The sequence below is a fragment of the Staurois parvus genome, unplaced genomic scaffold (assembly GCF_062004578.1).
Source record: "Staurois parvus isolate SC_StPar_1 unplaced genomic scaffold, SC_StPar_1.0 ptg000434l, whole genome shotgun sequence".
Classification (NCBI taxonomy): Eukaryota; Metazoa; Chordata; class Amphibia; order Anura; family Ranidae; genus Staurois; species Staurois parvus.
This window is the reverse complement of record NW_028318230.1, coordinates 81,452-102,729: the sequence shown is the minus strand read 5'-3', so window position 1 is coordinate 102,729 and position 21,278 is coordinate 81,452. Positions and strand designations below refer to the sequence as shown.

At 40.6% G+C, this 21,278-nt stretch overlaps 1 protein-coding gene across 1 annotated transcript in view; it reads right to left on the bottom strand.

The window, feature by feature from the left end:
• MYO1B (myosin IB) overlaps positions 1-21,278 on the bottom strand; it is a 169,958-nt gene that overhangs the window by 116,250 nt on the left and 32,430 nt on the right. The window contains exons 4-8 of the mRNA XM_089687686.1: positions 14,403-14,507; positions 8,814-8,860; positions 8,498-8,561; positions 1,923-2,021; positions 1,234-1,337 (exon numbers count right to left, since the gene is read on the bottom strand). Coding sequence (XP_089543812.1) covers positions 1,234-1,337; positions 1,923-2,021; positions 8,498-8,561; positions 8,814-8,860; positions 14,403-14,507 — 419 coding nt within the window. The remainder of the gene's footprint in view (positions 1-1,233; positions 1,338-1,922; positions 2,022-8,497; positions 8,562-8,813; positions 8,861-14,402; positions 14,508-21,278) is intronic.

Here is a 21,278-nt window from a genome sequence, read left to right as displayed (position 1 = left end):
CTCCCACTTTACAGCATTAGGTGACTGAGCTTCCAATTTCTCTGTAATGTAGTAGCAAGTCACATGTTCTCCCATACCTTGAAGTATTATGTTTATTTCTTCCCTCCATGCAGCTGAGCAAAGGGAAACTGAATATAAGTTGCTGTAGAAACTGCCATTGAATTGTAAGCAATTTTGGGCAAACCATAGTTTTACATTAAGTATTACCCAAATATTCTTGAGTATTAAAACTATCATTTCATTAGAAACCAATTACAAAGTATTACTGGTAAAAGTAAACAAAAAAAGAGTGACTGTATGACCAGCAAGTGTACAAATTCACTTTGCAATGCAATGCTCAATTCCTGATGAGCTGCAACCCTTTAATGCTACAAAGCAGTGTTGAGAGTTCTCAGCCCTTCACACCATGCTGTATTAGGGTACGAAATGTAAAGTCAATGAGTTGTACCAGGTCAGTGAATCACTGTAATACACTGATATGTAATACAGATAAAGAAGAGAGCAACATCTAAGAAACTAGCACCAAAAACTGCATTTTTGTATGCGCAGTGATGTACATTTGACGTACATATGCAGGGTATTTTTCCTACGTTTTCATTTTTTTTTTTTTTAGGTCACTTCTGTCTTCTTTGGGCTTTTATGTGCACTGAACTGTGATGTCTTTTCATGCATTTTCGTGTGTTTCTGTGCATTTGATTTTTGGACTGTCTATGCAGTTAGAGTGCAGTCAAAAATGTATCCCACTGCCTCTGGTGTGAATGGGTGCTTAAAAGAATTTCAGAAAAGCACCCCCTGAGACAGATCGAATGTGAAATGTAAATAGCTTTTAATGCTTTCTAAAGAATACCATTATGGGTCATACATAATAGATTCCCTAGAGACTGTCAATACAACAAGTAGAAACTGAAACTGTGCTAACTGAACTATGAACCATTGTATAAAAACAGTAAGAACTCCCTTTTACACCTATTCAACTGATTGACCTTATCCAGAATAAATGGAGTAATTGATAAGGTTTTTTTTTTTTTGTTTTTTTTTTAAACTTCACTGTAGTTTCCTAATGGAAACAAGAAATCACTAAGCTGGAGAACACATGTCACATTAGCCTTTCTTCTATATTTTAAAAAAAAAACAGTGTAAGTGCTCTTTGCATCCAGTGCTCTGGTAAACCCAAGAGAGTTAAATCTGATACCTTCGAATTGAAGATCCAACAAACCCCATCTGTTCTCTTACCCTGACAGTTTTGAAATTTGATGCATCATCTATACCGTTCACTTTAGCAGAATCCAGGCTGAGATAGCTGTATTTGCTGAAATCACGATCAAGTTTCAGTTTATCTAGGAAATGAAGGGCTTCAATTATAATGAATAATACTGAAGATAAATAAAGCATTATAAAATAAATCCAGAGCACAAATTGAAGAGGGCAGATTTCAGACCAGTGCTTTCCAATGTGTTCGATAAGGAGAGGAGTCAGATTTTTTTTTTTTTAATTTCTTTACTGACTTGGTCAAACTGTTAAGTGGCTCTAAACCCTGTTTAGGCAAATAAAGTGAAAGTGGCGAATAAAAATCTAAAAATGTAAAAGGTGATTATTGTGATCACCAGTTCTCATCTCCAAAACACTGGGAAACAATCACCAAATGTCAATCTTCTGGACCCCCCAAACTCTCACTGGTTCTTCCTTCTGATCTAATGTCACTTTAGAAGCAGTGATGTGAGGCAAGAAGGAGATAAGAAAACAGGGGGGGTCGTGGGGGACCCAAGAGATCGACATTGCCAGAAGTGTGGCTTTTTATAGCATACTTCAGGGCATAAAAACTTGTGAAACGAACAGTGTTCAGTGGCATGGGCACTGAAAAGGCAAAGATTTACACAGTTATTTTCAGCTCACAAACATTTTCCTAGCTTTGCAGTACTTACTGAGAAGATCTTCAGAACCTCCAGACAGCATCTGATAAAATATGTGGAAATTTCTTTCACCTCTTGGTTGCCTGACGACCCGGGACTTTTCAAGGAGATCTACACATCAAGAACATTAGACTTTATGCTGTATTTTCAGTATCCAAGAAAAACAAACTACAGATCACTTATAGCTATAAAAATATACAAAAGCTAGATGGGAAATATGAAAAAATTCAATAAAAACCGATAAGATTTATAAATAACTGATGCATACTTGCATCCTTTCAAAATTTTGGTAAGAATGGCACTGGAAAAAAAGACAGGTGCACTAACATCTAGCATAAACCCTTTCATTAAAGTTAGTGCCTGCTCTTAAAAGTAATAGTAGAGGATGCTGGAATAGTCACTTTACATATAAAGCAGTATGCTCTGAAGAATCTATTTTATAGTATCTAAAAGCAGGCAGAATGTATAATAGCTGGGCAGAGTATATAGGGGAAAATATTTCGAAAAACAATATCAAAAGCCAAAGTTTAATTGGGTTAACTGAAAAATCTCACCTAATTCTGCACTGTTCTGCTTTGCATGTACACAATGAATATCATGTGTCTGTAGTCAAGCCACAGTTGTGCTCTTTGTTTTGCCTTTGTTTTTTAATATAAAGGGTAAAGCCCTTTGAAGTTCAGGCTTCAGAAGCTGAAATTAGTTTCCTTTACATAGTAATGCAAAGAGAAGTTGCCATGCTATGCAGGACTTAAGCTGGCCATGCATTATACAATTTTCTTATTTAATTTAGTTTAGATTTACCTTCAACTATGTAGTGCAAGGACCTGCCTGACTGCATACAAATTGAAAGTGTTTAGGTATTATATGGTTTTAGTAAATGTAAATAAAAATTGTACAAGAAAGTTATATAATGTATGACCAGCCTAACAAATACTATTACTCAGTCTATTCAAAAATTATATTTAAGTTATAGGTGGTCACTGGTGGGCTGAGACACTCACCAGCTTCCCATTACCCTTCAGAACTTCATTAGCGAGATCTCTCTACCATAGTACTTGTCTCTATTCACAGTCCTGCAGCAGTATATTTAAAAAAAATGCCTTAACAACCCAATGGAGAGAGTGGGGCTCCCACATAATGGTTGCTGTAGATGTGCAAGACTTTGAGATCCTACCAGTAAAGTCTTTGAAAGTTATATTATTGGGTGGTTTAAACAGCATATATAAAAGCAACAGCGGACATCACTCGCTAATACATTCTCAGGCTCGTTAATGCAATACCAGCTCAATCTATATTAGAGATGGTTAGTAAGTAATGGTGAAAAGGGTTTCACATATGTCATTTTCAGTATGTCCGGTTTAATAGTTTTATTGTAACCATTTGTAGCAGATTGACCTTGACTTGCAACACAGTGATAGCTTGAAACTATTGCTGTATTGAAAGTTTATTGCTAGCTACAAAAACAATTTATAGTTTCTTTTAAAAGGCAAACACAGATAAAACGTGCATAAATGGTTTTAGTTGCCCAGAGATTTGCAATTCTGTTCAGCCAGTTTTTAATCTAGGAAACCCTTACACACACACACACACACACACACACACACACACACACACACACACACACACACACACACACACACACACACACACACACACACACACACACACACACACACACACACACACACACACACACACACACACACACACACACACACACACACACACACACACACACACACACAAAAGTATTAGGACACCCCTCCAAATCATTGGATTCAGGTGTTCCAATCACCTTCATGGCCACAGGTGTATAAAATCAAGCACCTAGGCATGCAGACTGCTTCTACAAACATTTGTGAAAGAATGGGTCGCTCTCAGGAGCTCAATGAATTCAAGCGTGTTAGCGTGATAGGTTGCCACCTGTGCAATAAGTCCATCCGTGAAATTTCCTCGCTACTAAATATTCCACGGTCAACTGGTATTGGTATTATAACAAAGTGGAAGCAACTGGGAACAACAGCAACTCAGCCATGAAGTGGTAGGCCACGTAAAATGACAGCAGGGTCAGTGTATGCTGAAGCGCACAGTGGGCAGAAGTCACCGTCTGCAGAGTCAATAGCTAAAGACCTCCAAACTTCACGTAGCTTTCATATTAGCACAACAGCGCATAGAGAGCTTCACGGAATGGGTTTCCATGGCCGAACAGCTGCATCCAAGCCTTACATCGCCAACTGTAATGCAAAGCGTCAGACGCAGTGGTGTAAACTATGCCTCCACTGGACTCTAGAGCAGTGCAGACGCGTTTTCTGGAGTGACAAATCACGCTTCTCTGTCTGGCAATCCAATGGACGTGTCTGGTTTAGGCAGTTGCCAGAATGGTACTTGCCTGACTGCATTGTGCCAAGTGTAAAATTTGGTGGAGGGGGAATTATGTTGTGGCGTTGTCTTTCAGGGGTTGAACTTGGCCCCTTAGTTCCAGTGAGGGGAACTCTTAAGGCGTCAGCATACCAAGACATTTTGGACAATTTAATACATTTTGTGGGAACAGTTTGAGGATGGCCCCTTCCTGTTCCAACATGACGGTGCACAAGTGACAAAGCAATGTCCATAAAGACATGGATGAGTGAGTTGGGGTGGAGGAACTTGACTGGCTTGCACAGAGTCCTGGCCTAAACTCGACAGAACACCTTTGGATTGAATTACAGCAGAGATTGCAAGCCAGGCCTTCTCGTCCTAAATCAGTGCCTGACCTCACAAATGCGCTTCTGGAAGAATGGTCAAAAATTCCCATAGACACACTTCCAAACCTTCCCAGCCTTCCCAGAAGAGTTTTTTTTTGTTTATAGTTTTCTAGATTTCTCTAGATTGGACTTGCAATATTTCAGGAAATAGCTTTCAACAGACTATGCAAGGTTTTGCTTTTATACATTCAAGGAAAGATCTATTTAACTTAACAAATCACGAACATGAGGCAATAATGAAGCAAAATTAAGTGACAAGGCGTTCTTTGCAAACCCTTCAGACCATGTCTGTCTACAATATCCAGCAATGTATCAGATATCTGGAAATATTCTGTCACATTTTTCCATTCCTGTGATCATTATAATATAATCAAGACCTTGCAGCTCTATATTTTGGGGATATTACACTAGGTGTGTCACTACTATAGCACTAATAGTTACCTCATTTCCTACATGTATTTTTAATATTTTGTATTTGTGACGGAGGGTAGGCAGGACAGAACACACAAAGCGGATGGAAAACACACAAATATTTATTGAGACAAAATGACAGTCACTCAATGGGTGGATTGCAGGGAGGGTGACCTCGCCAGTAGGGGAATAGTAAGGAGAGGGCGAAAACACTTGTAGTCCAGCCCCAAGGGCAAGTTAAAATCTCTGTAGCAGTTTGTAATTCAACAGTGAGGTAGAGGAACAGTTCAAGAACAGTTCAGGCAAAACAGGGGAAGCATGTACTCATGGATCCAACAGGGTGCTCGGTCTCCCAGGGGACAAGATAGTATGACACAGGTACCTGCTGGAGTCTGGAGTATGCCTGTGGTCTCTCCCTTAGCTGGGGTCTCAGGCAGGGCTGGCGTGCGGTCTCCCCCTTGGCTGGGGTCTCAGGCAGGGCTAGCGTGCGGTCTCCCACTTGGCTGGGGTCTCAGGCAGGGCTAGCGTGCGGTCTCCCCCTTATCCTTGGGGTCTTGGCAGAGTTTAGCCACAAGGGTCCCGCAGCAGCTGGGCTCCCTCGATGGCTGCGCTTGGTAAAGACTTTGACCACTTTTTAAATGTAGGCATTACATTGGCCTTACACCAATCTAGTGGTACTATGCCAGTCATTAAAAATTAGAAACCTTGGCTTTGAAATAACAGAGCTCTTAACATAAAAAGACCGACAGTTTTGAAAAAAAAAAAAACAACTATTTTTGACTTTTTGCTTTAAAACATATCTAGTAAAAAATAAAAAAAAAATCAAATTTCATCATAAATTTAGGCCAAGATGTATTCTGCAATGTCTTTGCTAAAAAAAAATCCCAAAACATGTAAATTAATTGGTTTACATGAAAGTTACAGAGTCTACAAATGGCGGTATATATACTGGAATTTTAAATAATTTATTTTTTACACTAGTAATGGCGGCGATCAGCGACTTATAACAGGAGTGCGGGCATTCTGACACTGGGTGGGAACTGACTAAATGCCACTGATATCCCCAGTGACACTAATACAGTGATCAGTGCTAATAAAAAGATAATGACACTGGACAGGAAGGTGTTCACATCTAGGGCGATCAAAGGGGTTAACTGTGTGCTGTGTTGTGTTTTACAACATGTGCTGTGTGTGTTTTACTTGGGAAATATGCTGCTGTGTATTTCTCTGCTATGCAGAAAAATACACGGCAACATGTTACTGCTGACAGGAGAGAGACCTGTGTTGTTTACACACAGGTCTCTGCCCTATCAGTGTTACACTGCGATAGCCGGGTGCTGGTGAAGAATCTCCACCTGGGACCCGGGGATTGACATATTTAGCCACCAATGGCGGTGTGGGCAGGTTGGCACACGTGCGCCTCCCTTCCCAGAAGTGCAAGTCATGTATATATACGTGAGTTTGCGCAGCCCTGCCACAGTATTTCTGCTATAGGGCAGTGGGCAATTGTTTAATATATTTAAAGGATTTGTTGGTGTTTGTCCCACTATCTTTTGAAATCTGTAGCTCGTTTTGAAAACTAACCCAGGGGAGAAAAAAAAAGTCTAGCACCCTAGGATTGTGCTCGCTTATTCTGACTATGTGTGACCTCATGGAGTTGGCATGCAAGGCCTACCAAAATTATGCTTGTAGCGCTACTCCCGCAGGGGATGCAGAAATACTGTCCAGATCTTCCTCACCAGCTTTGCCCCGCAGCCAAGCACATATGCTATTTTACACGTTTCTTCAATGACCAGTCTAGTGGTGTTTTTGTGGGTATTTGTTTTTGGAGAACTTGGATAGGATTGAAGGAATTAGGTGGGATATTCCAAAAACAAGAGCTATGTACAACCTGAGGACTTAGGTATTCTTCAGTACATGCTAAAGTCCGTGCTTGTAGCAAACAAAAGACTTTAACTTTAAGGTAGTAGTAGCAGTAGATTAACTGTGAATCTCTTTTTTGAGCCAGAAAGTTTAAGTCCCTTTTAAGTAGGAGAGTAGATGGACAAAGCTCTGTGGCACCGAAGGGTATCCATTTATCTAGACCCACAGCTGACTCCCTAGCACCAGAGCGGTTTTAGCAGCATAAAATCTCTAAGATCTTTCAGAGGTGTCTGTACTCACAAGGCCCAAAGACAGTGGGTTGCCTTCCTCCAAGATACCAAATTAGATCTTCATTAGACAGCCCCCTCGGTCAGCTCTTAGCAGAACCTGGGTCTCAGTATCCAGGCCCTCAGGTTGCCCACCTGAGGCCTACAGTGGCAGATGCAGCAGAGTTGCCTGGGAGGGCAGCATGCCCCTTCAGGCTGGATCAATCTTATCCAGGAAAAGACCCAGAGTTCAGTGTGCTCACTGAATATATACAGTATCCCAGCATGCCATCAGAGCCTGCCACACTGGGATAAACCAGGGTTGTATCAATATTCATGCTGCCATCTGCATAGCTCCACACTTATCCAGAAACTGATCAAGACTTTTGGATGCAGAGGGAGCTATCAGACTGGCAGCAGCTGAACACCCAGAGCAGACCTGACTAGCAGAACACAGCAGCACCAATTACAGTGAGCAAACTATGCTTTTACCAAACAACAATCACAACCACACTAACTACAGTGTAGCAACTAAATTTACCTATAAAAACACTTACTAAATGTATCTACTGTATCTAATCCCAGCACCTACAGTATCTAGGAGCGTTCTACATGTTCATTGTAACACTTTTGTTATTTAGTGTTACCTTAAACTCAAAATATGTGAACCTGATTTACTTTAATTTTGGAGTGGTCATTATGCAGAAAGGTGTCTCAACAAACACAACTGGCAAGAAGTGTGATCAATTGGAACCTGCACCAACATATACAAACCTCTTTTTGTTCAGAGGCTTAAGCTCGGATCAGCTGGCAGACTTGTTTTAACATGACAAGGTAAAATGGTGTTTAATGTGGATCTAGATAGATATCATGCACATTTTACAGTAAACCCATCAGTACTACAAAGTACTGAACAGGATGCAGCAGTACAATGCAGACATCTAAAAGACCCTGCAAATACTTTATTTGGCCCTTTAAGCTCTGATGATGACAGGAATCTCAGGCCACTGTTAATCCTAGATAATACCCTTTTCCACGTGCTTCAATGGCCCAGTAAGGCCACTTAATACAATGGAGGAAAGTTAAAGGGAAACCTTAGGTCATTTGGCATTCAATGCAATAGGAATTTCCTAACCACATTTCAAATATTTTCCTCATTTTATTGTTGCAGTAAAGCTACATCAGGCACGTAGGTAACACAGATTTCACACCATCCAAAACACATATGTATCCATACAGAGTCTACACAGGCCACATGACTTGTAAGTAACTATAAAGCATATATTCAGTGATATGTACTTACAGTTGCTTATAACTCCGCCAAGTGGATCACCCTTAAAATCAAACTCAATATCCATATATTTGCCCTAAAAAAAATACAAAATTAAAAAGAGTCAAATTAATTATGTACATGGCTCATGTAAACATATTGCCTTTTTTTTTTTTTACTTAAAAAATTCTATATTATGCCTAAAATAGTCTTAAGGATATTTTTTTAACTTTGTTCAACTTGAAGAAGACCCTTATTCAATATACATATTATTATATAATTAGAACATGTTATAAGGTTTTTGTGCAGGCAGTCTCTAAAACCTGGTATATCATAATCAAATACTTACAAATCTGGAAGAATTATCATTTCGCACAGTTTTTGCATTTCCAAAAGCTGGTAATACAAATAAAAAAAGATATCAAACAATCATGAAAATGTATGAAATACTAAAAATGCTGCAATGGGGATATACAAATCGGATTTTGTTCTACATACGTACCTGTAAAATCCATTTCTTACATCACAAGACTTAGAGCAGGCTAAAGTCATTACTATCTGGGTTATGCGCCACCAACAGGTGAATGGACACTGGCAGATCAATCAAACAGGAAGTCCTTCCCTATGTAACCCCTCCTATACAGGAAGTACTTTTTACAGTTTTGAGGCAAACAATGAAATTCCGAAGAGGGGAGGGACCTCTGAGTCCTATGATATACACGAAGAAATGGATTTTATAGATCAGTATGTCAAAAAAATGCAATTATCTTTATCGCACATCAAGGGACACAGAGCAGGCTATAATCATCACTATCCGAGATGTCCCAAAGCAATACATTTGAGGGGAGGGAGACACAAATCCTAGACATCATCAGTCCAAAACCTATTCTGCCCTCCCCAACACACTGTGGCCAAGGGCAGCATTCTCTGTAGCTCCAACATCCACTTGGCAGAACCTTGTGAATATATACAATGTAGACCAGGCAGCGGCCCTGCAAACCTGCCACTGACACCTAATGGCAAATCGCACAAGAGGCTCCCACACTTCTGGTAGAGTGCACTCTTACCTGAAAGGGTGGAACCTTGCCCTTCCAACCCATAGGCGTAAATGATTAACTGGCAGATTCAATGAGAAATAGTTGATCTGGATGCCGCCTGCCCTTCCTGGGCCCATCTGGCAGCACAAACCAGGATTCCTGCCCGAACTACAACCAGAGTGTGCATCAATCTTTCCCCTTCCAACTGAGGACTAGGGAAAAAAAGAAAGGCAAACCATTGTCCTGATTCAAGTGAAAACTAGAAACCACAAGAAAGATGGATGTGGACGCAACATCACCTTATCCCCTTCTGATGGAAGACCAAAAATGGCTCCTTACAAGAAAGAGCCACCAGCTGACACTGAAGTGTGGAAGTGATAATAACCAAAGAAGCCACCTTCTGAGTCAAAGGACTAACAGAGTCTCATGAATTGGTTCAAAGGGTGGCTTCTGCAAGGACAGCTAAGACCAAGTTCCAGTCCCAAAGACACAAGGGTGGCCTGATAGGCAGGACTGTCTATGTTACATCCTGCACAAAATTAAGGAGTCAGAAACAAACAGTTACTGGAAAAAAATGGACAGAGACGAAATTTGACCTTTAATAGTACTTCAGGGCAATTTAATTTCCCTTCCCAATTGGTGAAAGGACAAAAATCTCTCAAATATTTCCATGGGTGCCACTTCCTAGCTTCACACCAGGCAGATACGTTTTCCTGAACCTGTAATGGAAGCTCCCTCAAGCTGGCTTCCTGGTGCTCAACAGTGCAGAGATAACAGGACCCAAGACCCTCCGGAACCTTCCAGACCTGGGCTTCAATAGCCAAGCCTTCAATCCTAGCGATCATAAAGCAGGATATACTATTGGACCCAAGACAAAAAATCTGGCCAGACTGGAGATGTCCAGATTCACTATGTCAGTGTACCAAGCCTTCCTGGGCTAGGCCGGGCTAACACTTATCAGTGTTACCACCTCCTGGATCCTGCACAAAAGAAGCGGCAATAGCTGAATTGAGGGGAAGGAACCGATTAGGGAGAACTGGTCCCTAAGGTGTTACCAGAACTTCTACCGCTATTACCAGTAGGACTCTCATTCTGGGCACCACCTGTCCAACTTGTTGTAGACCCTGGAAGACAGTATATCCACATGCAGAGTTCCCTAATGCTGGTGGATTGTCGAGAATGTCCCAGGATGCAGGGACCACTCTGCCAGTATTAGCCGTTGACAACTGGGGAAAAAAAACCCTGCCAGTTTTCTATACCTGGAACATATACTACCAACAGAGATGACACATGCTGTTCCGCCCCAGACAGAACGTGGTTCACCTTTTTATGAACCGCACAACCCCTGGTGCCTCCCTGGTGGCCGATATATGCCTCTGCCGTGGCATTGTTGGACTGAACCCTGACCACAACCTGTGCCACTGGTTCATTCAATAATCCAGAACAAGGTGTGCTGCCCAAAGTTCCAAGAAATTGATGGGCAGTATTCTCTCCTGTGGAGACCACATCCTCTGAACTGTAGCCTCCTCCTAAAACAAACGCCCCCCCCCCCCAACCAGAGAAACTGCCATTGGTCTATAGCTATGAAACCACACAGGTATGCAATCATGCAGACAGGCAGCTATGCAGGTATGTAGGTACACAGGTATGTAGTTTTGCAGGTATACAAGTATGCATTTTTTCAGTTTAGGCCAGTATGCAGTGAAATGCAAGCATGCGTGCATGCATGCAGTTACACAAGCATGCATGCATACAGTTACACAAGCATGCCTGTATGCAGTTACACAAGTATGCAGTTCTACAATTATACAGGTACGCATGCAATAAAGTAATACTATGCTGCACCTGCCCTGCTTTCTAGGAGTGTATTGTTTCATCAAAGAACTTTATCAAAATTAACTGCACTTGGCCCCATACTAGTTTTGCAGGACTAACCAAGCACATATACATCAAATGTAGCCTGAATGCAGCCTCTATGCTGCTTCAGTGCAGCTAAAATGTAAGTTCCTGCAGATCAAATGCAAGCTACTCTGGAGACACAACAACTTTAAGTGCAACAATACCTGTGCAGTGGTGTATCGGAAAACAGTTTTACAAGCCGCCTAGGATTATGCAGCCTAATGCAGTGTATAATTGTGTCCTGTCTGGTCATGCAGCTCCCCCACAGGTAGTACTCACACATCATTATCCAGCCATAACTGCTCCATGTCCCAGCTGTCACAGTGATCCTTCAGCCCACATGTGAACCTTCAGAAACACACAGAGCACAGCCTGGCCAGACCAAACAGCACACTGTCCCCAGTGGTCACCGGGAGAATGACCAGACAGTCAGATTTTTAAAAAAAAAAAACACTGCAAATGTAAATTTACCATTCCCACCACAGGACTCTGAATCATAAAGTCCAACCTCCACCATAAAAAGACCTTCAAGGACTCGGTCCCCCTATGATCCTGGGGTCTACTCCCTTGGACCCATACAGCACCTTGCCAGAAAATGCCTTGTTCATTAGAAAATGCACAGGGTTCTGTAGCACATGGGTCCAGGTCGCATTAGAGGCAAAACCCTGAGGATTCATCTTTTACCTAGTGAGGCTGGGGTACCATCCATTTTCGCTAACAGCTTTTCGAATGGATCCAACTGAAGTCCTTGATTCTTAGCAGAACCATTCCAGACCTCCAAGTATGCCCCGAGAGCACATGCAGCATATTAGTGACCATTCACCTTACAGACACTGGTGAAAACAATGAAGTACTTTCTGTATAGGAGGGGTTATATAGGGGAGGACTTCCTATCTGATCAATCTGCCAGTGTCCTTTCACATAACCTTTCACATAAGGTGGCACATAACCCAGATAGAAATGATTATTGCCTGCTCTGTGTCCCGGGATGTACGATAAAGAAATATGCATGATGTTAACATCATAAGTGAAAGAAAATATGAAATGTTTAATTTCCAATTCTTTAGCAATAAATTCTATAATACGGCTTAATTTAAAGAAAATGTATAGTATTTCTAAATGTATCACTTAAATGTTTACTTAACTTACGTTTAGAACATTTGTTTAAATCAGAAACGCTTCCATCAGCCAATAGGTGGAATGCTACTTTTATGCAGTGATTTACTATTATGCTGTGAATAGCCTGGATAGCTTGCATAGTATGATCTCCTGCCATTCAGGTCAACTGCAAAACACACATACTGCTGAAGGTGAGAGGAGAGGCACACTTCCTCCGTTAGCTTTTGTGGACCCATATGGATTTTTAATTAAAGGCAGTCAACATGACAAAATATAAATGGTATTAAACAGTGCTTTATTAGATATTTATTTATAAATGTAAAATGTTATATAAGTAATGAAAGCCTGATACAGAAGGTAGGTTTATAAAACTGTAAGCATTCATCAAAAGAAATTGACCAAAAATAACTTATAATAGTTGCTAGCAATAATTGCATGTAAAATCCAGCAGGCTGGTTGTACCCAAGCTGCTCGATCGATCAACTTGGGTACATTTAGCCTGCCCACACATGGATTCAATCTCGGATGGTCCCTGCTGAACCGTCTATGGCTGGCTTTAGTTGCATACTGAAAAAATACCATATCAAAGTTTTGATGAAAAGGAGATAAACTCTTATGGCAAATATAATAATGTTATTCTCTTTTACATCGCAGTAATGAAGGGAAGAAAACACTTGAATTAAGAGCATATGGAAATATTAGTGTTGCATATACAGTTCAGAACACTTAGGTCTGGTGTGAATTGGCATTAGGCTTATTTAATGAAGAAAAAAAAAAATAAAACAGCTAGAACCTACAATGTGATTAATGCTTCATTTAAAAGATTCTCACAATGGTCACATAATAAATGTTCCAGCATGCTTTCATGAACAAATAATAATTGCTAAATCTAGTTTGTGAACCTCCAGGTGCATTCTTATTCAGTAATCCTAGAGCCACTAATCCCATGGAGTTCTGGTATGAAGATTTCAGCAAATATCCATGCACAAGAACATGGTCATCCCGTTTGTTTGTCATCCTAGCACCATAAAGGATGATATCATTAGCCAACAGCAAGGAAAAAGAAGTGGGAGAGGACAATCCCAGGCTCCCAGACCAGTGCAGCTGGTTGAAAATCCCATGGGGAATCCTTGAGATTTAGGTTTTCTAGGGCATTGATAAAGACAACTAACCTTACATGCAGGCACACTTGTTTTATGTCTTAAAGATAAATTATAACATTGATTTAGCTAAGAGGGATACAGCAAACATTTTCTGTGAGGCCAAGCATATTGAAGGTTGCAATGTTTAAAACTGATTAATTTGCCTTTGAAAAACTGTGTGAAGCAGTCATGAGGTCAGACAGCTTTGAATGGTTTTAACTTTTGCCGCTAAAATAAAGAGTTATATGCTATAAGTGCCCTTGAAGCATCTTCTTTTAGAATACATTCAAGACAAGGATTGGAACAAGTGAGCACTGAGACCCATGCTGCATTCTGCAAAGTGATAACACTGGGTGGGATCTCCTGGAGCAACCTATCTTAGTAAGTCTATGTCTCCCTCCAAAGAAAAAACAGTAAATGCTGCATTTCTATTGTTTCTTTTTTGCCATGCCAAAATTTATAAGCCAGCATACTTGTACTTGGAAGAAATAGTAGACGAAATCCTGATTCAAAATAAGAAATCAAGTTGTGGAAGTATGGACTACTGGTTTAGAGCTTAAAGAAAAAGAAGGCACCATTTTTACCAAAAACCTCTAAAAGGGACACATTACCTTCCCACAGATGGCATTGAAGATGGATGGGAAAATGTGACATCATGATTTTATTGAAAATAAGAGTAGCACATGATAGCAATGAACATTTAAAAAACTTTGTCATACATGAAGAATCTAAGCACCATACCTTCCAGGACTGGATTGGACTGCAAAAGTTGTTCCTTCACTTGATTAACTTCAGCTCCTTTACCACAAACTGCTGCAACATATGACATGACCAGCTTGCTTGCTTCTGTAATACATAAGAAACATCATATCGAATTATACTGTCCAAATATTCACAAAATATTTTATTGTTTTTAATATATTATTAGCTGGTGTGGCAAGATATACAGACTCAGTCCTTTCTGGCAGCCCTAGTACCTTTCAGTGTGATTTCAGAAAGGCAGCACATTATTAACCATCACATAAAACTGCAATTAAAGCTGAGCAAGTAAGTAGAAAAACCTCTACAAAATAGAAACACAGAAACACTAAAAAACACTTTTATCCAATCAAAGCCTATGAAACCCAATTTTTGGCAAAAATTTTTACTTAAAGGGTAACCTCATTTTTGTGAAAAGAAAAATATAGCAAATAAAAAAATATAGTAAAGCATATTTAACAGCTGCACAAGCCATATTGTAATTAAATTTTATTAAAAATTACCTTTCCTTTTCAGTCTGCAGCCACTGTAATTTTACGTAAATTCCATGTCACAAATTCCTGCAAAGTGAGGGAATCTTGGGGTGCCACTAGAACTAGTGTCCCTATTGGAAATTTCCCCTATATTAATATTCTGATCAGACCCAAAAGCTGGGAAATTTCTGTTACTTTCACTTTTCTGTTACTGTTATTTCTGTTACTTTCACTTTTGAATGGTAAACAGGACAAACAGAACAAATCTTCCTAATGGGGGCACAGACAGCAAAAAAAAAAAACTGACAGGATCTAATCTGTTAAACTAATAAAGTTAAAAAAAGTTTTGCTTTTAGTAACACTTTAAGAGATAGTTACACCACAAAACACACTCCAGTTGCCTTTTTGCTTACAGTTCACACTACACAGTTCCGGGACATTTTTGAGACTTTTGAAGTGTTTCGGTACAATTCTGTGCAGAAAAAATGCAGCATGTTCTACTTTTTTTTTCCTGCACCAGAACTGCACTGGAACTGACTGCACTGGTGTGAACTAGGCCCAATGGAATTCATGGAAAACACTGTGCATGCATTTTTTATGCAGAAAAAAATGCACTGGACTGCATGTAGTGTGAACTGGCCCTAATAACATAAATATATAGGGACACAAAGTTTGTTAAAATCCTTACACTGTACATTGATCACCCAGAGAGGATTGTTTTATTTCTCAACAAATGTAGAGTTACTCTTTAACAGCAGGTTTACATAGTGAATCAGACCAATCTGGCCAAAAGTCCAAAATGTCTTATCTCTTGCTTTATTCCTAGACACACTGTCATTGTAAGACCAGTTACAAGACACTTCTATTGATATGCTATGTGTTTTCGCCATCTAAACTATATTATTTTGCTCCGTACTCACATTCAAGGGAAAAATTAAAACTAGATCTCTCTTTTTTGGGGCTTAGGTAGTATGGAAGAGTTGGAACTTCTGGTTTTCTTTCTGTTGTGTCCCAGCTAGACAGATTCGCCATCTCTATTTGTCTTGGATCCTGACTGTTATTAGGATAGAAAGTAGTAGGAAATCAACATTTTATGGCTGTCCCTGGAAGGTGAGGAAAAAGCTTCCAGTGAGGGCAATGAGGATTTCACCTCATTTTGGAGATACGCTCACACTTTCTTCTGCTTTTTCAGAACAGAAAGTGGAGATTTTTCCAACCGGACACAGACAGCTAAACATTCATGACAAGTGATTCTAACAATTCCCTACTATATACAAAACTAAAAAAGAATGTTCTGCCTAGATACAAAGAAATGAGCCCTCATACTAAGGAAATCCTTTAATTAAAAGCAATTGAAATCAGAACAGATGGTTTATATTTCTCTTCTCAAAAATGAAACCAGCTCTACCTAAATCCCTGTCATCAAAATTTGAAAAGAAAGTAAGTAAATAAAATTTTGCTTCCTCTTCTCTGTGTTTTGTATTGCTGTTGCCACCATTAAATACTTTCTTCAATTCTATCTTTAGGTTCTGTAGCGTTTCTGTCTTGAAGAAAGTCTTCACATCAAAAGTCACTACATACATCTCTGGGTTTGGGTTGTTAACATCATGGTTAAGCCACAGACTAGAGAACGATATCCTTTGATTTGGGGGTTTTCATTCCATAGACCACTTGTTAACTCTGTAGAAAGTTTGATCTGCATATGATTTTTTTATTAGCATTAGCCAATGGAAACCCCTCCTGATTCAAGCAATGGCCATATGCTGGCTGATTTTCTCTTGCATTGAAAAAGACTCCAGTTTTACTATAAATAATCAATTTTGGCTGTTACAAATTACCGAAAATAATTGAACAGAAAATGTAACACCTTTGAGTAAACCATAGTCATTGCTCATACCGACATTTAATTCCATAAAGTAATACCATCTTCCTTTATTGCATAAATTCTTCATTTTATATACGGGTGAGAGGTGCGTGTAACCTGTTGGACAGATCGTTTGAAGCATCTGGTACACTCAAGTGATCTTAAAGTGGTAGTAAACTCAGATATTAATTTTTACCTACAGGTAAGCTTAACTATAGGTTAAATGAATATCTCCTAAACATGCACCGTTCAGGGAGATATTCGATTGTTTGGCATCACCGGTGCATGTACTCTAAAAGATCGGCATACCTGTGCTGTTCCTTCAGAGCTCTGTGCCGTGACTCCCTCGAGCATGCGCGGGAGTGACATCTTCTTGGCTTGGCTATTCAAGTCACCACTGCCCACGAAACCAGAAGGAAGACCAGGTGAAGATGGAAGCCTTTGCCGCAGTGACAGAATGTTGCTGGAGGGCTTAGTTTCAAGGTAAGTCTTTCATAATATGCTAGTAAACGATGCATACTAGAACATTATGCCTTTATCTTGCAGGAAGAATTTTTTTTATTTTTAAAGCAGAGTTCCACCCAAAAGGGGAAGTTCCATTTTAATGCCTTGTCCCCCTTTCCCCATTAAGGATTGGCACCTTTGGGGAGTGGGTGCCTGAATTTGATAGGTACCCGCTCCCACTTCCGCTGCGATCGCTTAGGCGATCAAAAGCAGAAGTTGTCCTCCCTCCCCGTGGTCTTCTGGGACATGTGAAAGGACTACGGGGCCATTTACAAAGCTCAGTGCTTCTCAAGCATGTGCAGTGGGCACCGAGCTGTGAAGCCCCAAGCTGTCACAGCTGGGTGCCCACACTAAAGATGCTGGTGCCAGGGAGAGAAGATGGGTGTTGAAACCAGTGGTGGTGAGGACACCTCTGGACCGAGGGACAGGTAAGTGTCTGTATTTTAAAAGTCAGCAGCTACAGTTTTTGTAGCTGCTGACTTTTTTTTCAGCTGGAGTTTACCACTGCTTTAAAGCTAAACACCAGGCAAAAAAAAACTGTCATTCTACACTATTCCTCAACAGCCACAAAGGAAATGGATCCAAATTGTAGCACATGCCTTTGCAAACCCAGTTAAAACCTTGTAATCTGCATCATTGTGCTGCACATAGCCTGTGTAGAGAATAGAGTGTAGGAGGGACCTAAGAGGCCCATCCAGTAGACTGCCTTCATAAAAGTAGGGGAGGGGGGACGATACAAGAGTAGTCATTTTGTGCAGAGAAAGAGAGTAGCAATGACAGGTCTTAATTACAGGATGCTCCTGCACAAATGCAAAGGTTTACACTGGATTACTGCATAGATTAGGAAGAAGAACACAAAGCACACCGAGATTCCAGCAATAATACACAGGCCTCTTGTATTTAAGAGAATATTTACTTATCCCAGAATTCAGTTTTAACACCAATTATATGCATTTGTACAAATCTTACGTTATTAATATTGCTTATTATGTTGTAAACTTCAGTTGGATGAACATTTTTGTTCTCCATCCTTTTAAACCAAAGCAGTGACTGGCTGCTATGGAGTGTAATACGGCTTGTATACAGGAATAGAAGCATCAACAGCTCCACAGAAGGTGATCATGCACAGACTTGGATTAGCCAATGCTATAACACAGATAGATTTGTCTCTCCTGGTACAGTATGTTACCTTTCTAAGCACTAGCTCAGCATGCATGTATAATTTAAAGTGACACTAAGTGATATCCTTATTTTCCACAAGTAAATCATATGTTCATTACGTATTGGTCCTGCAATCTGTTTTTCATGAAATAGTTTCTTACTGTGTTTTCCTGCCTCCTTGTAATATCTTCCTTGAGCTCTCAAACCTCTCCTCTCTTCTTTTTTTTGGAATGAACAGTGCATATAACTTGCAGTCATGTGTACTGATCTATGCATACAGCACAGCCCATAGCCCGTGGTTAATCTTGGAAGCAAGCAAGAGAGGATGGCTACATTCCTACATACAGCAGTGACCATGAAGAATATGGAGTATGAACATAGCCAACTTCCAATAGGCCACAGAAGCAAAAAAAAAAGATTTTGGAGATTTGAAGGAGGCTGAGAGCAATAGTACTTTTTTGTGTTAAGAATACATACTAGATTTTTTTTATTTAATCCACAGTTTAGTGCCACTTTAATATCAAAAACATGGGTGGACACCAATGGATAAACTTGCAAACATTATACAAGCTATTTAAAAATATGCAAGTGAAAACATCCCTTAAAGGTAATGCAAATCCCCCTAATGCAACATTTTCATATTATTTATTAGATACCAATGACCCACAAAATACAAAGAGAAAAAAGGGGAAGTACATGATTATAGTCAAATATTACATCTTATATCATATCCAATACTACTGATACATGATTTCCCATGCAATCACACAGGTATATACTCCAAGCAGGGTCTTTGTTAGGAATCATGGGGCCCCATACAGCCTACCTGATGGGGCCCCCTTTGACCCCTTGGCCCTGCCCTTGACCACACCCCTGGTCCCTCCCCTGTCTCAAAACAAAATGCATCTTTGTTTTCAAGTACATCCAGTAGAAGGGGGAGCAGTTACAATTACAAGGTAAACAAATTGTCTATAGATATGATATAGGGCAGCACAGTGGATAAATGGTTAGCACTTCCGCCTGGCAGCACTAGGGTCATTGGTTTGAATCATAGCCACGGCACCACCTGTTCTCCCTTTGCCTGCGTGGGTTTCCTCCGCGTACTCCGGTTTCCTCCTACACTCCCAAGACATGCTGGTAGGTTAATTGGCTCCTGTCTATATTAGCCCTTGTATGTGTATGAATGTAAGTTAGTGACCTTGGATTGTACGGCCCTTGAGGGTTAGGGACTGATGTGAATGTACAATATATATATGTAAAGCGCTGCGTAAATTGATGGTGCTATATAAGTACCGAAATAAATAAATAATAAATGAGGCTACAGGGCTTTTTTCTCAGAAAATAGGTGCAGAAACTATCATGCCCCCATTGCACCACTCGCCATCAACATCATTACCACACGCCCCAGTGTGCTACATACAGAATGCAGAGTTCAGGAGTGCGCGACATACAGAGTGCAGGATTCAGCAGTGTATTATCCAAAAAAAAGTGATTTTAGCGGTGCCCTATGTACAGAGTGTAAAGTTGAGAAGTGTGTTACAGTTGGAGTGCACGGTTTTAGCAGTGCGCTGATAAAGTGCAGAATTCAGCGATGTGTTACGAACAGATTGCAGGATTGAGGAGTGAGCAGTATACAGAGGGCAGGGTTTGGGAGTGAGCTGTGTACAGAGTGTGCAGTACACAGGGGCCAAGGTCCAGGAGTGTGCTACGTACAGAGTGGGCAGTGTATAGTGTGCAGGGCCCAGGAGTGTGCTGTACACACAGTTCCAGGATCAGGAATGCACTACATTCAGAGTGTGGGTACGCTGCAGAGTTCAGGAGTGCACTATGTGCACCATTCAGGAGTGCGTCATGTGCAGCATTCAGCAGGAGTGCGTTGTGTACATAGTGGAAGTGTGCATATCTCATTCCAGTGTACAATGCCCCCCCCCCTCGAGGTAACCCCCCAAATTTTTGCCCCCTCCCTCAATGCAGAGTTTTCTTCTCCCTGCCTAGTACAGAGTGCCCCTCTCCCACTCTTCTCCCTGTCAGTACACAGCGCTCCTCTCCAGCACAGAAAACAATGTACTGTCACTTACAGGAAGAGGTCACGCTGCAAGAGCGGGGTTCTGATGCTGCGGGTGCGAGGCTACAGCTGTGTGCCCCACTCAGTCAAGTCCCATCCTGCCCCCTCCTCTGTTGTATAAGCAGGGAGAGAAGGGAGGGTTATGACTGTGCCGCCAGGAATGCTGTCACTTATAAAATACTGAAGCCGCGTTTCTGTGCTTATAAGTGACTGCAATGAGTGGCAATGCAAGGGATTACGGCTGAGGAAAAAATCCATATTACTAATGGATTATAAACTGCGGGCTGCCGGGCTCCACTGTCAAAGAGAAGGGCCCCGGACCCCTACAGGAGGCCCAGAGCTACCCCCTTAGCATCGGCCCTGACTCCAAGCTTTCATGGTCACTTCATAAGTATCACAACAGAGCTCTAGTAAATATATACCAAGGTAAATAAGGTAAATAACATTAAATATAACCTGAAGAAAAAAACAAACCTAGTTTTATTTTATATATATATACATATATATACACACACACACACACACACACACACTGAACTGCAAGAGCTGCAATGCTGGCGCAGGTACATGCAATTAACTAGCATTACAAAAAGTATATGCACTAAACCTTTCTTGGCAGCTAGTTCTGCATTTACCTTAATGAATATGCTAGTTTGGTGGATTGTAGAACTAAAATATCAGGGGTGTCAGTACTGCAGCAGGATATATCCTCTTAAAACCAAGGCATTACATGGCACAGTAAGGATGGGCATATGAATGTAGTGACAGCTAAACAAGTATTAAGGGTATGC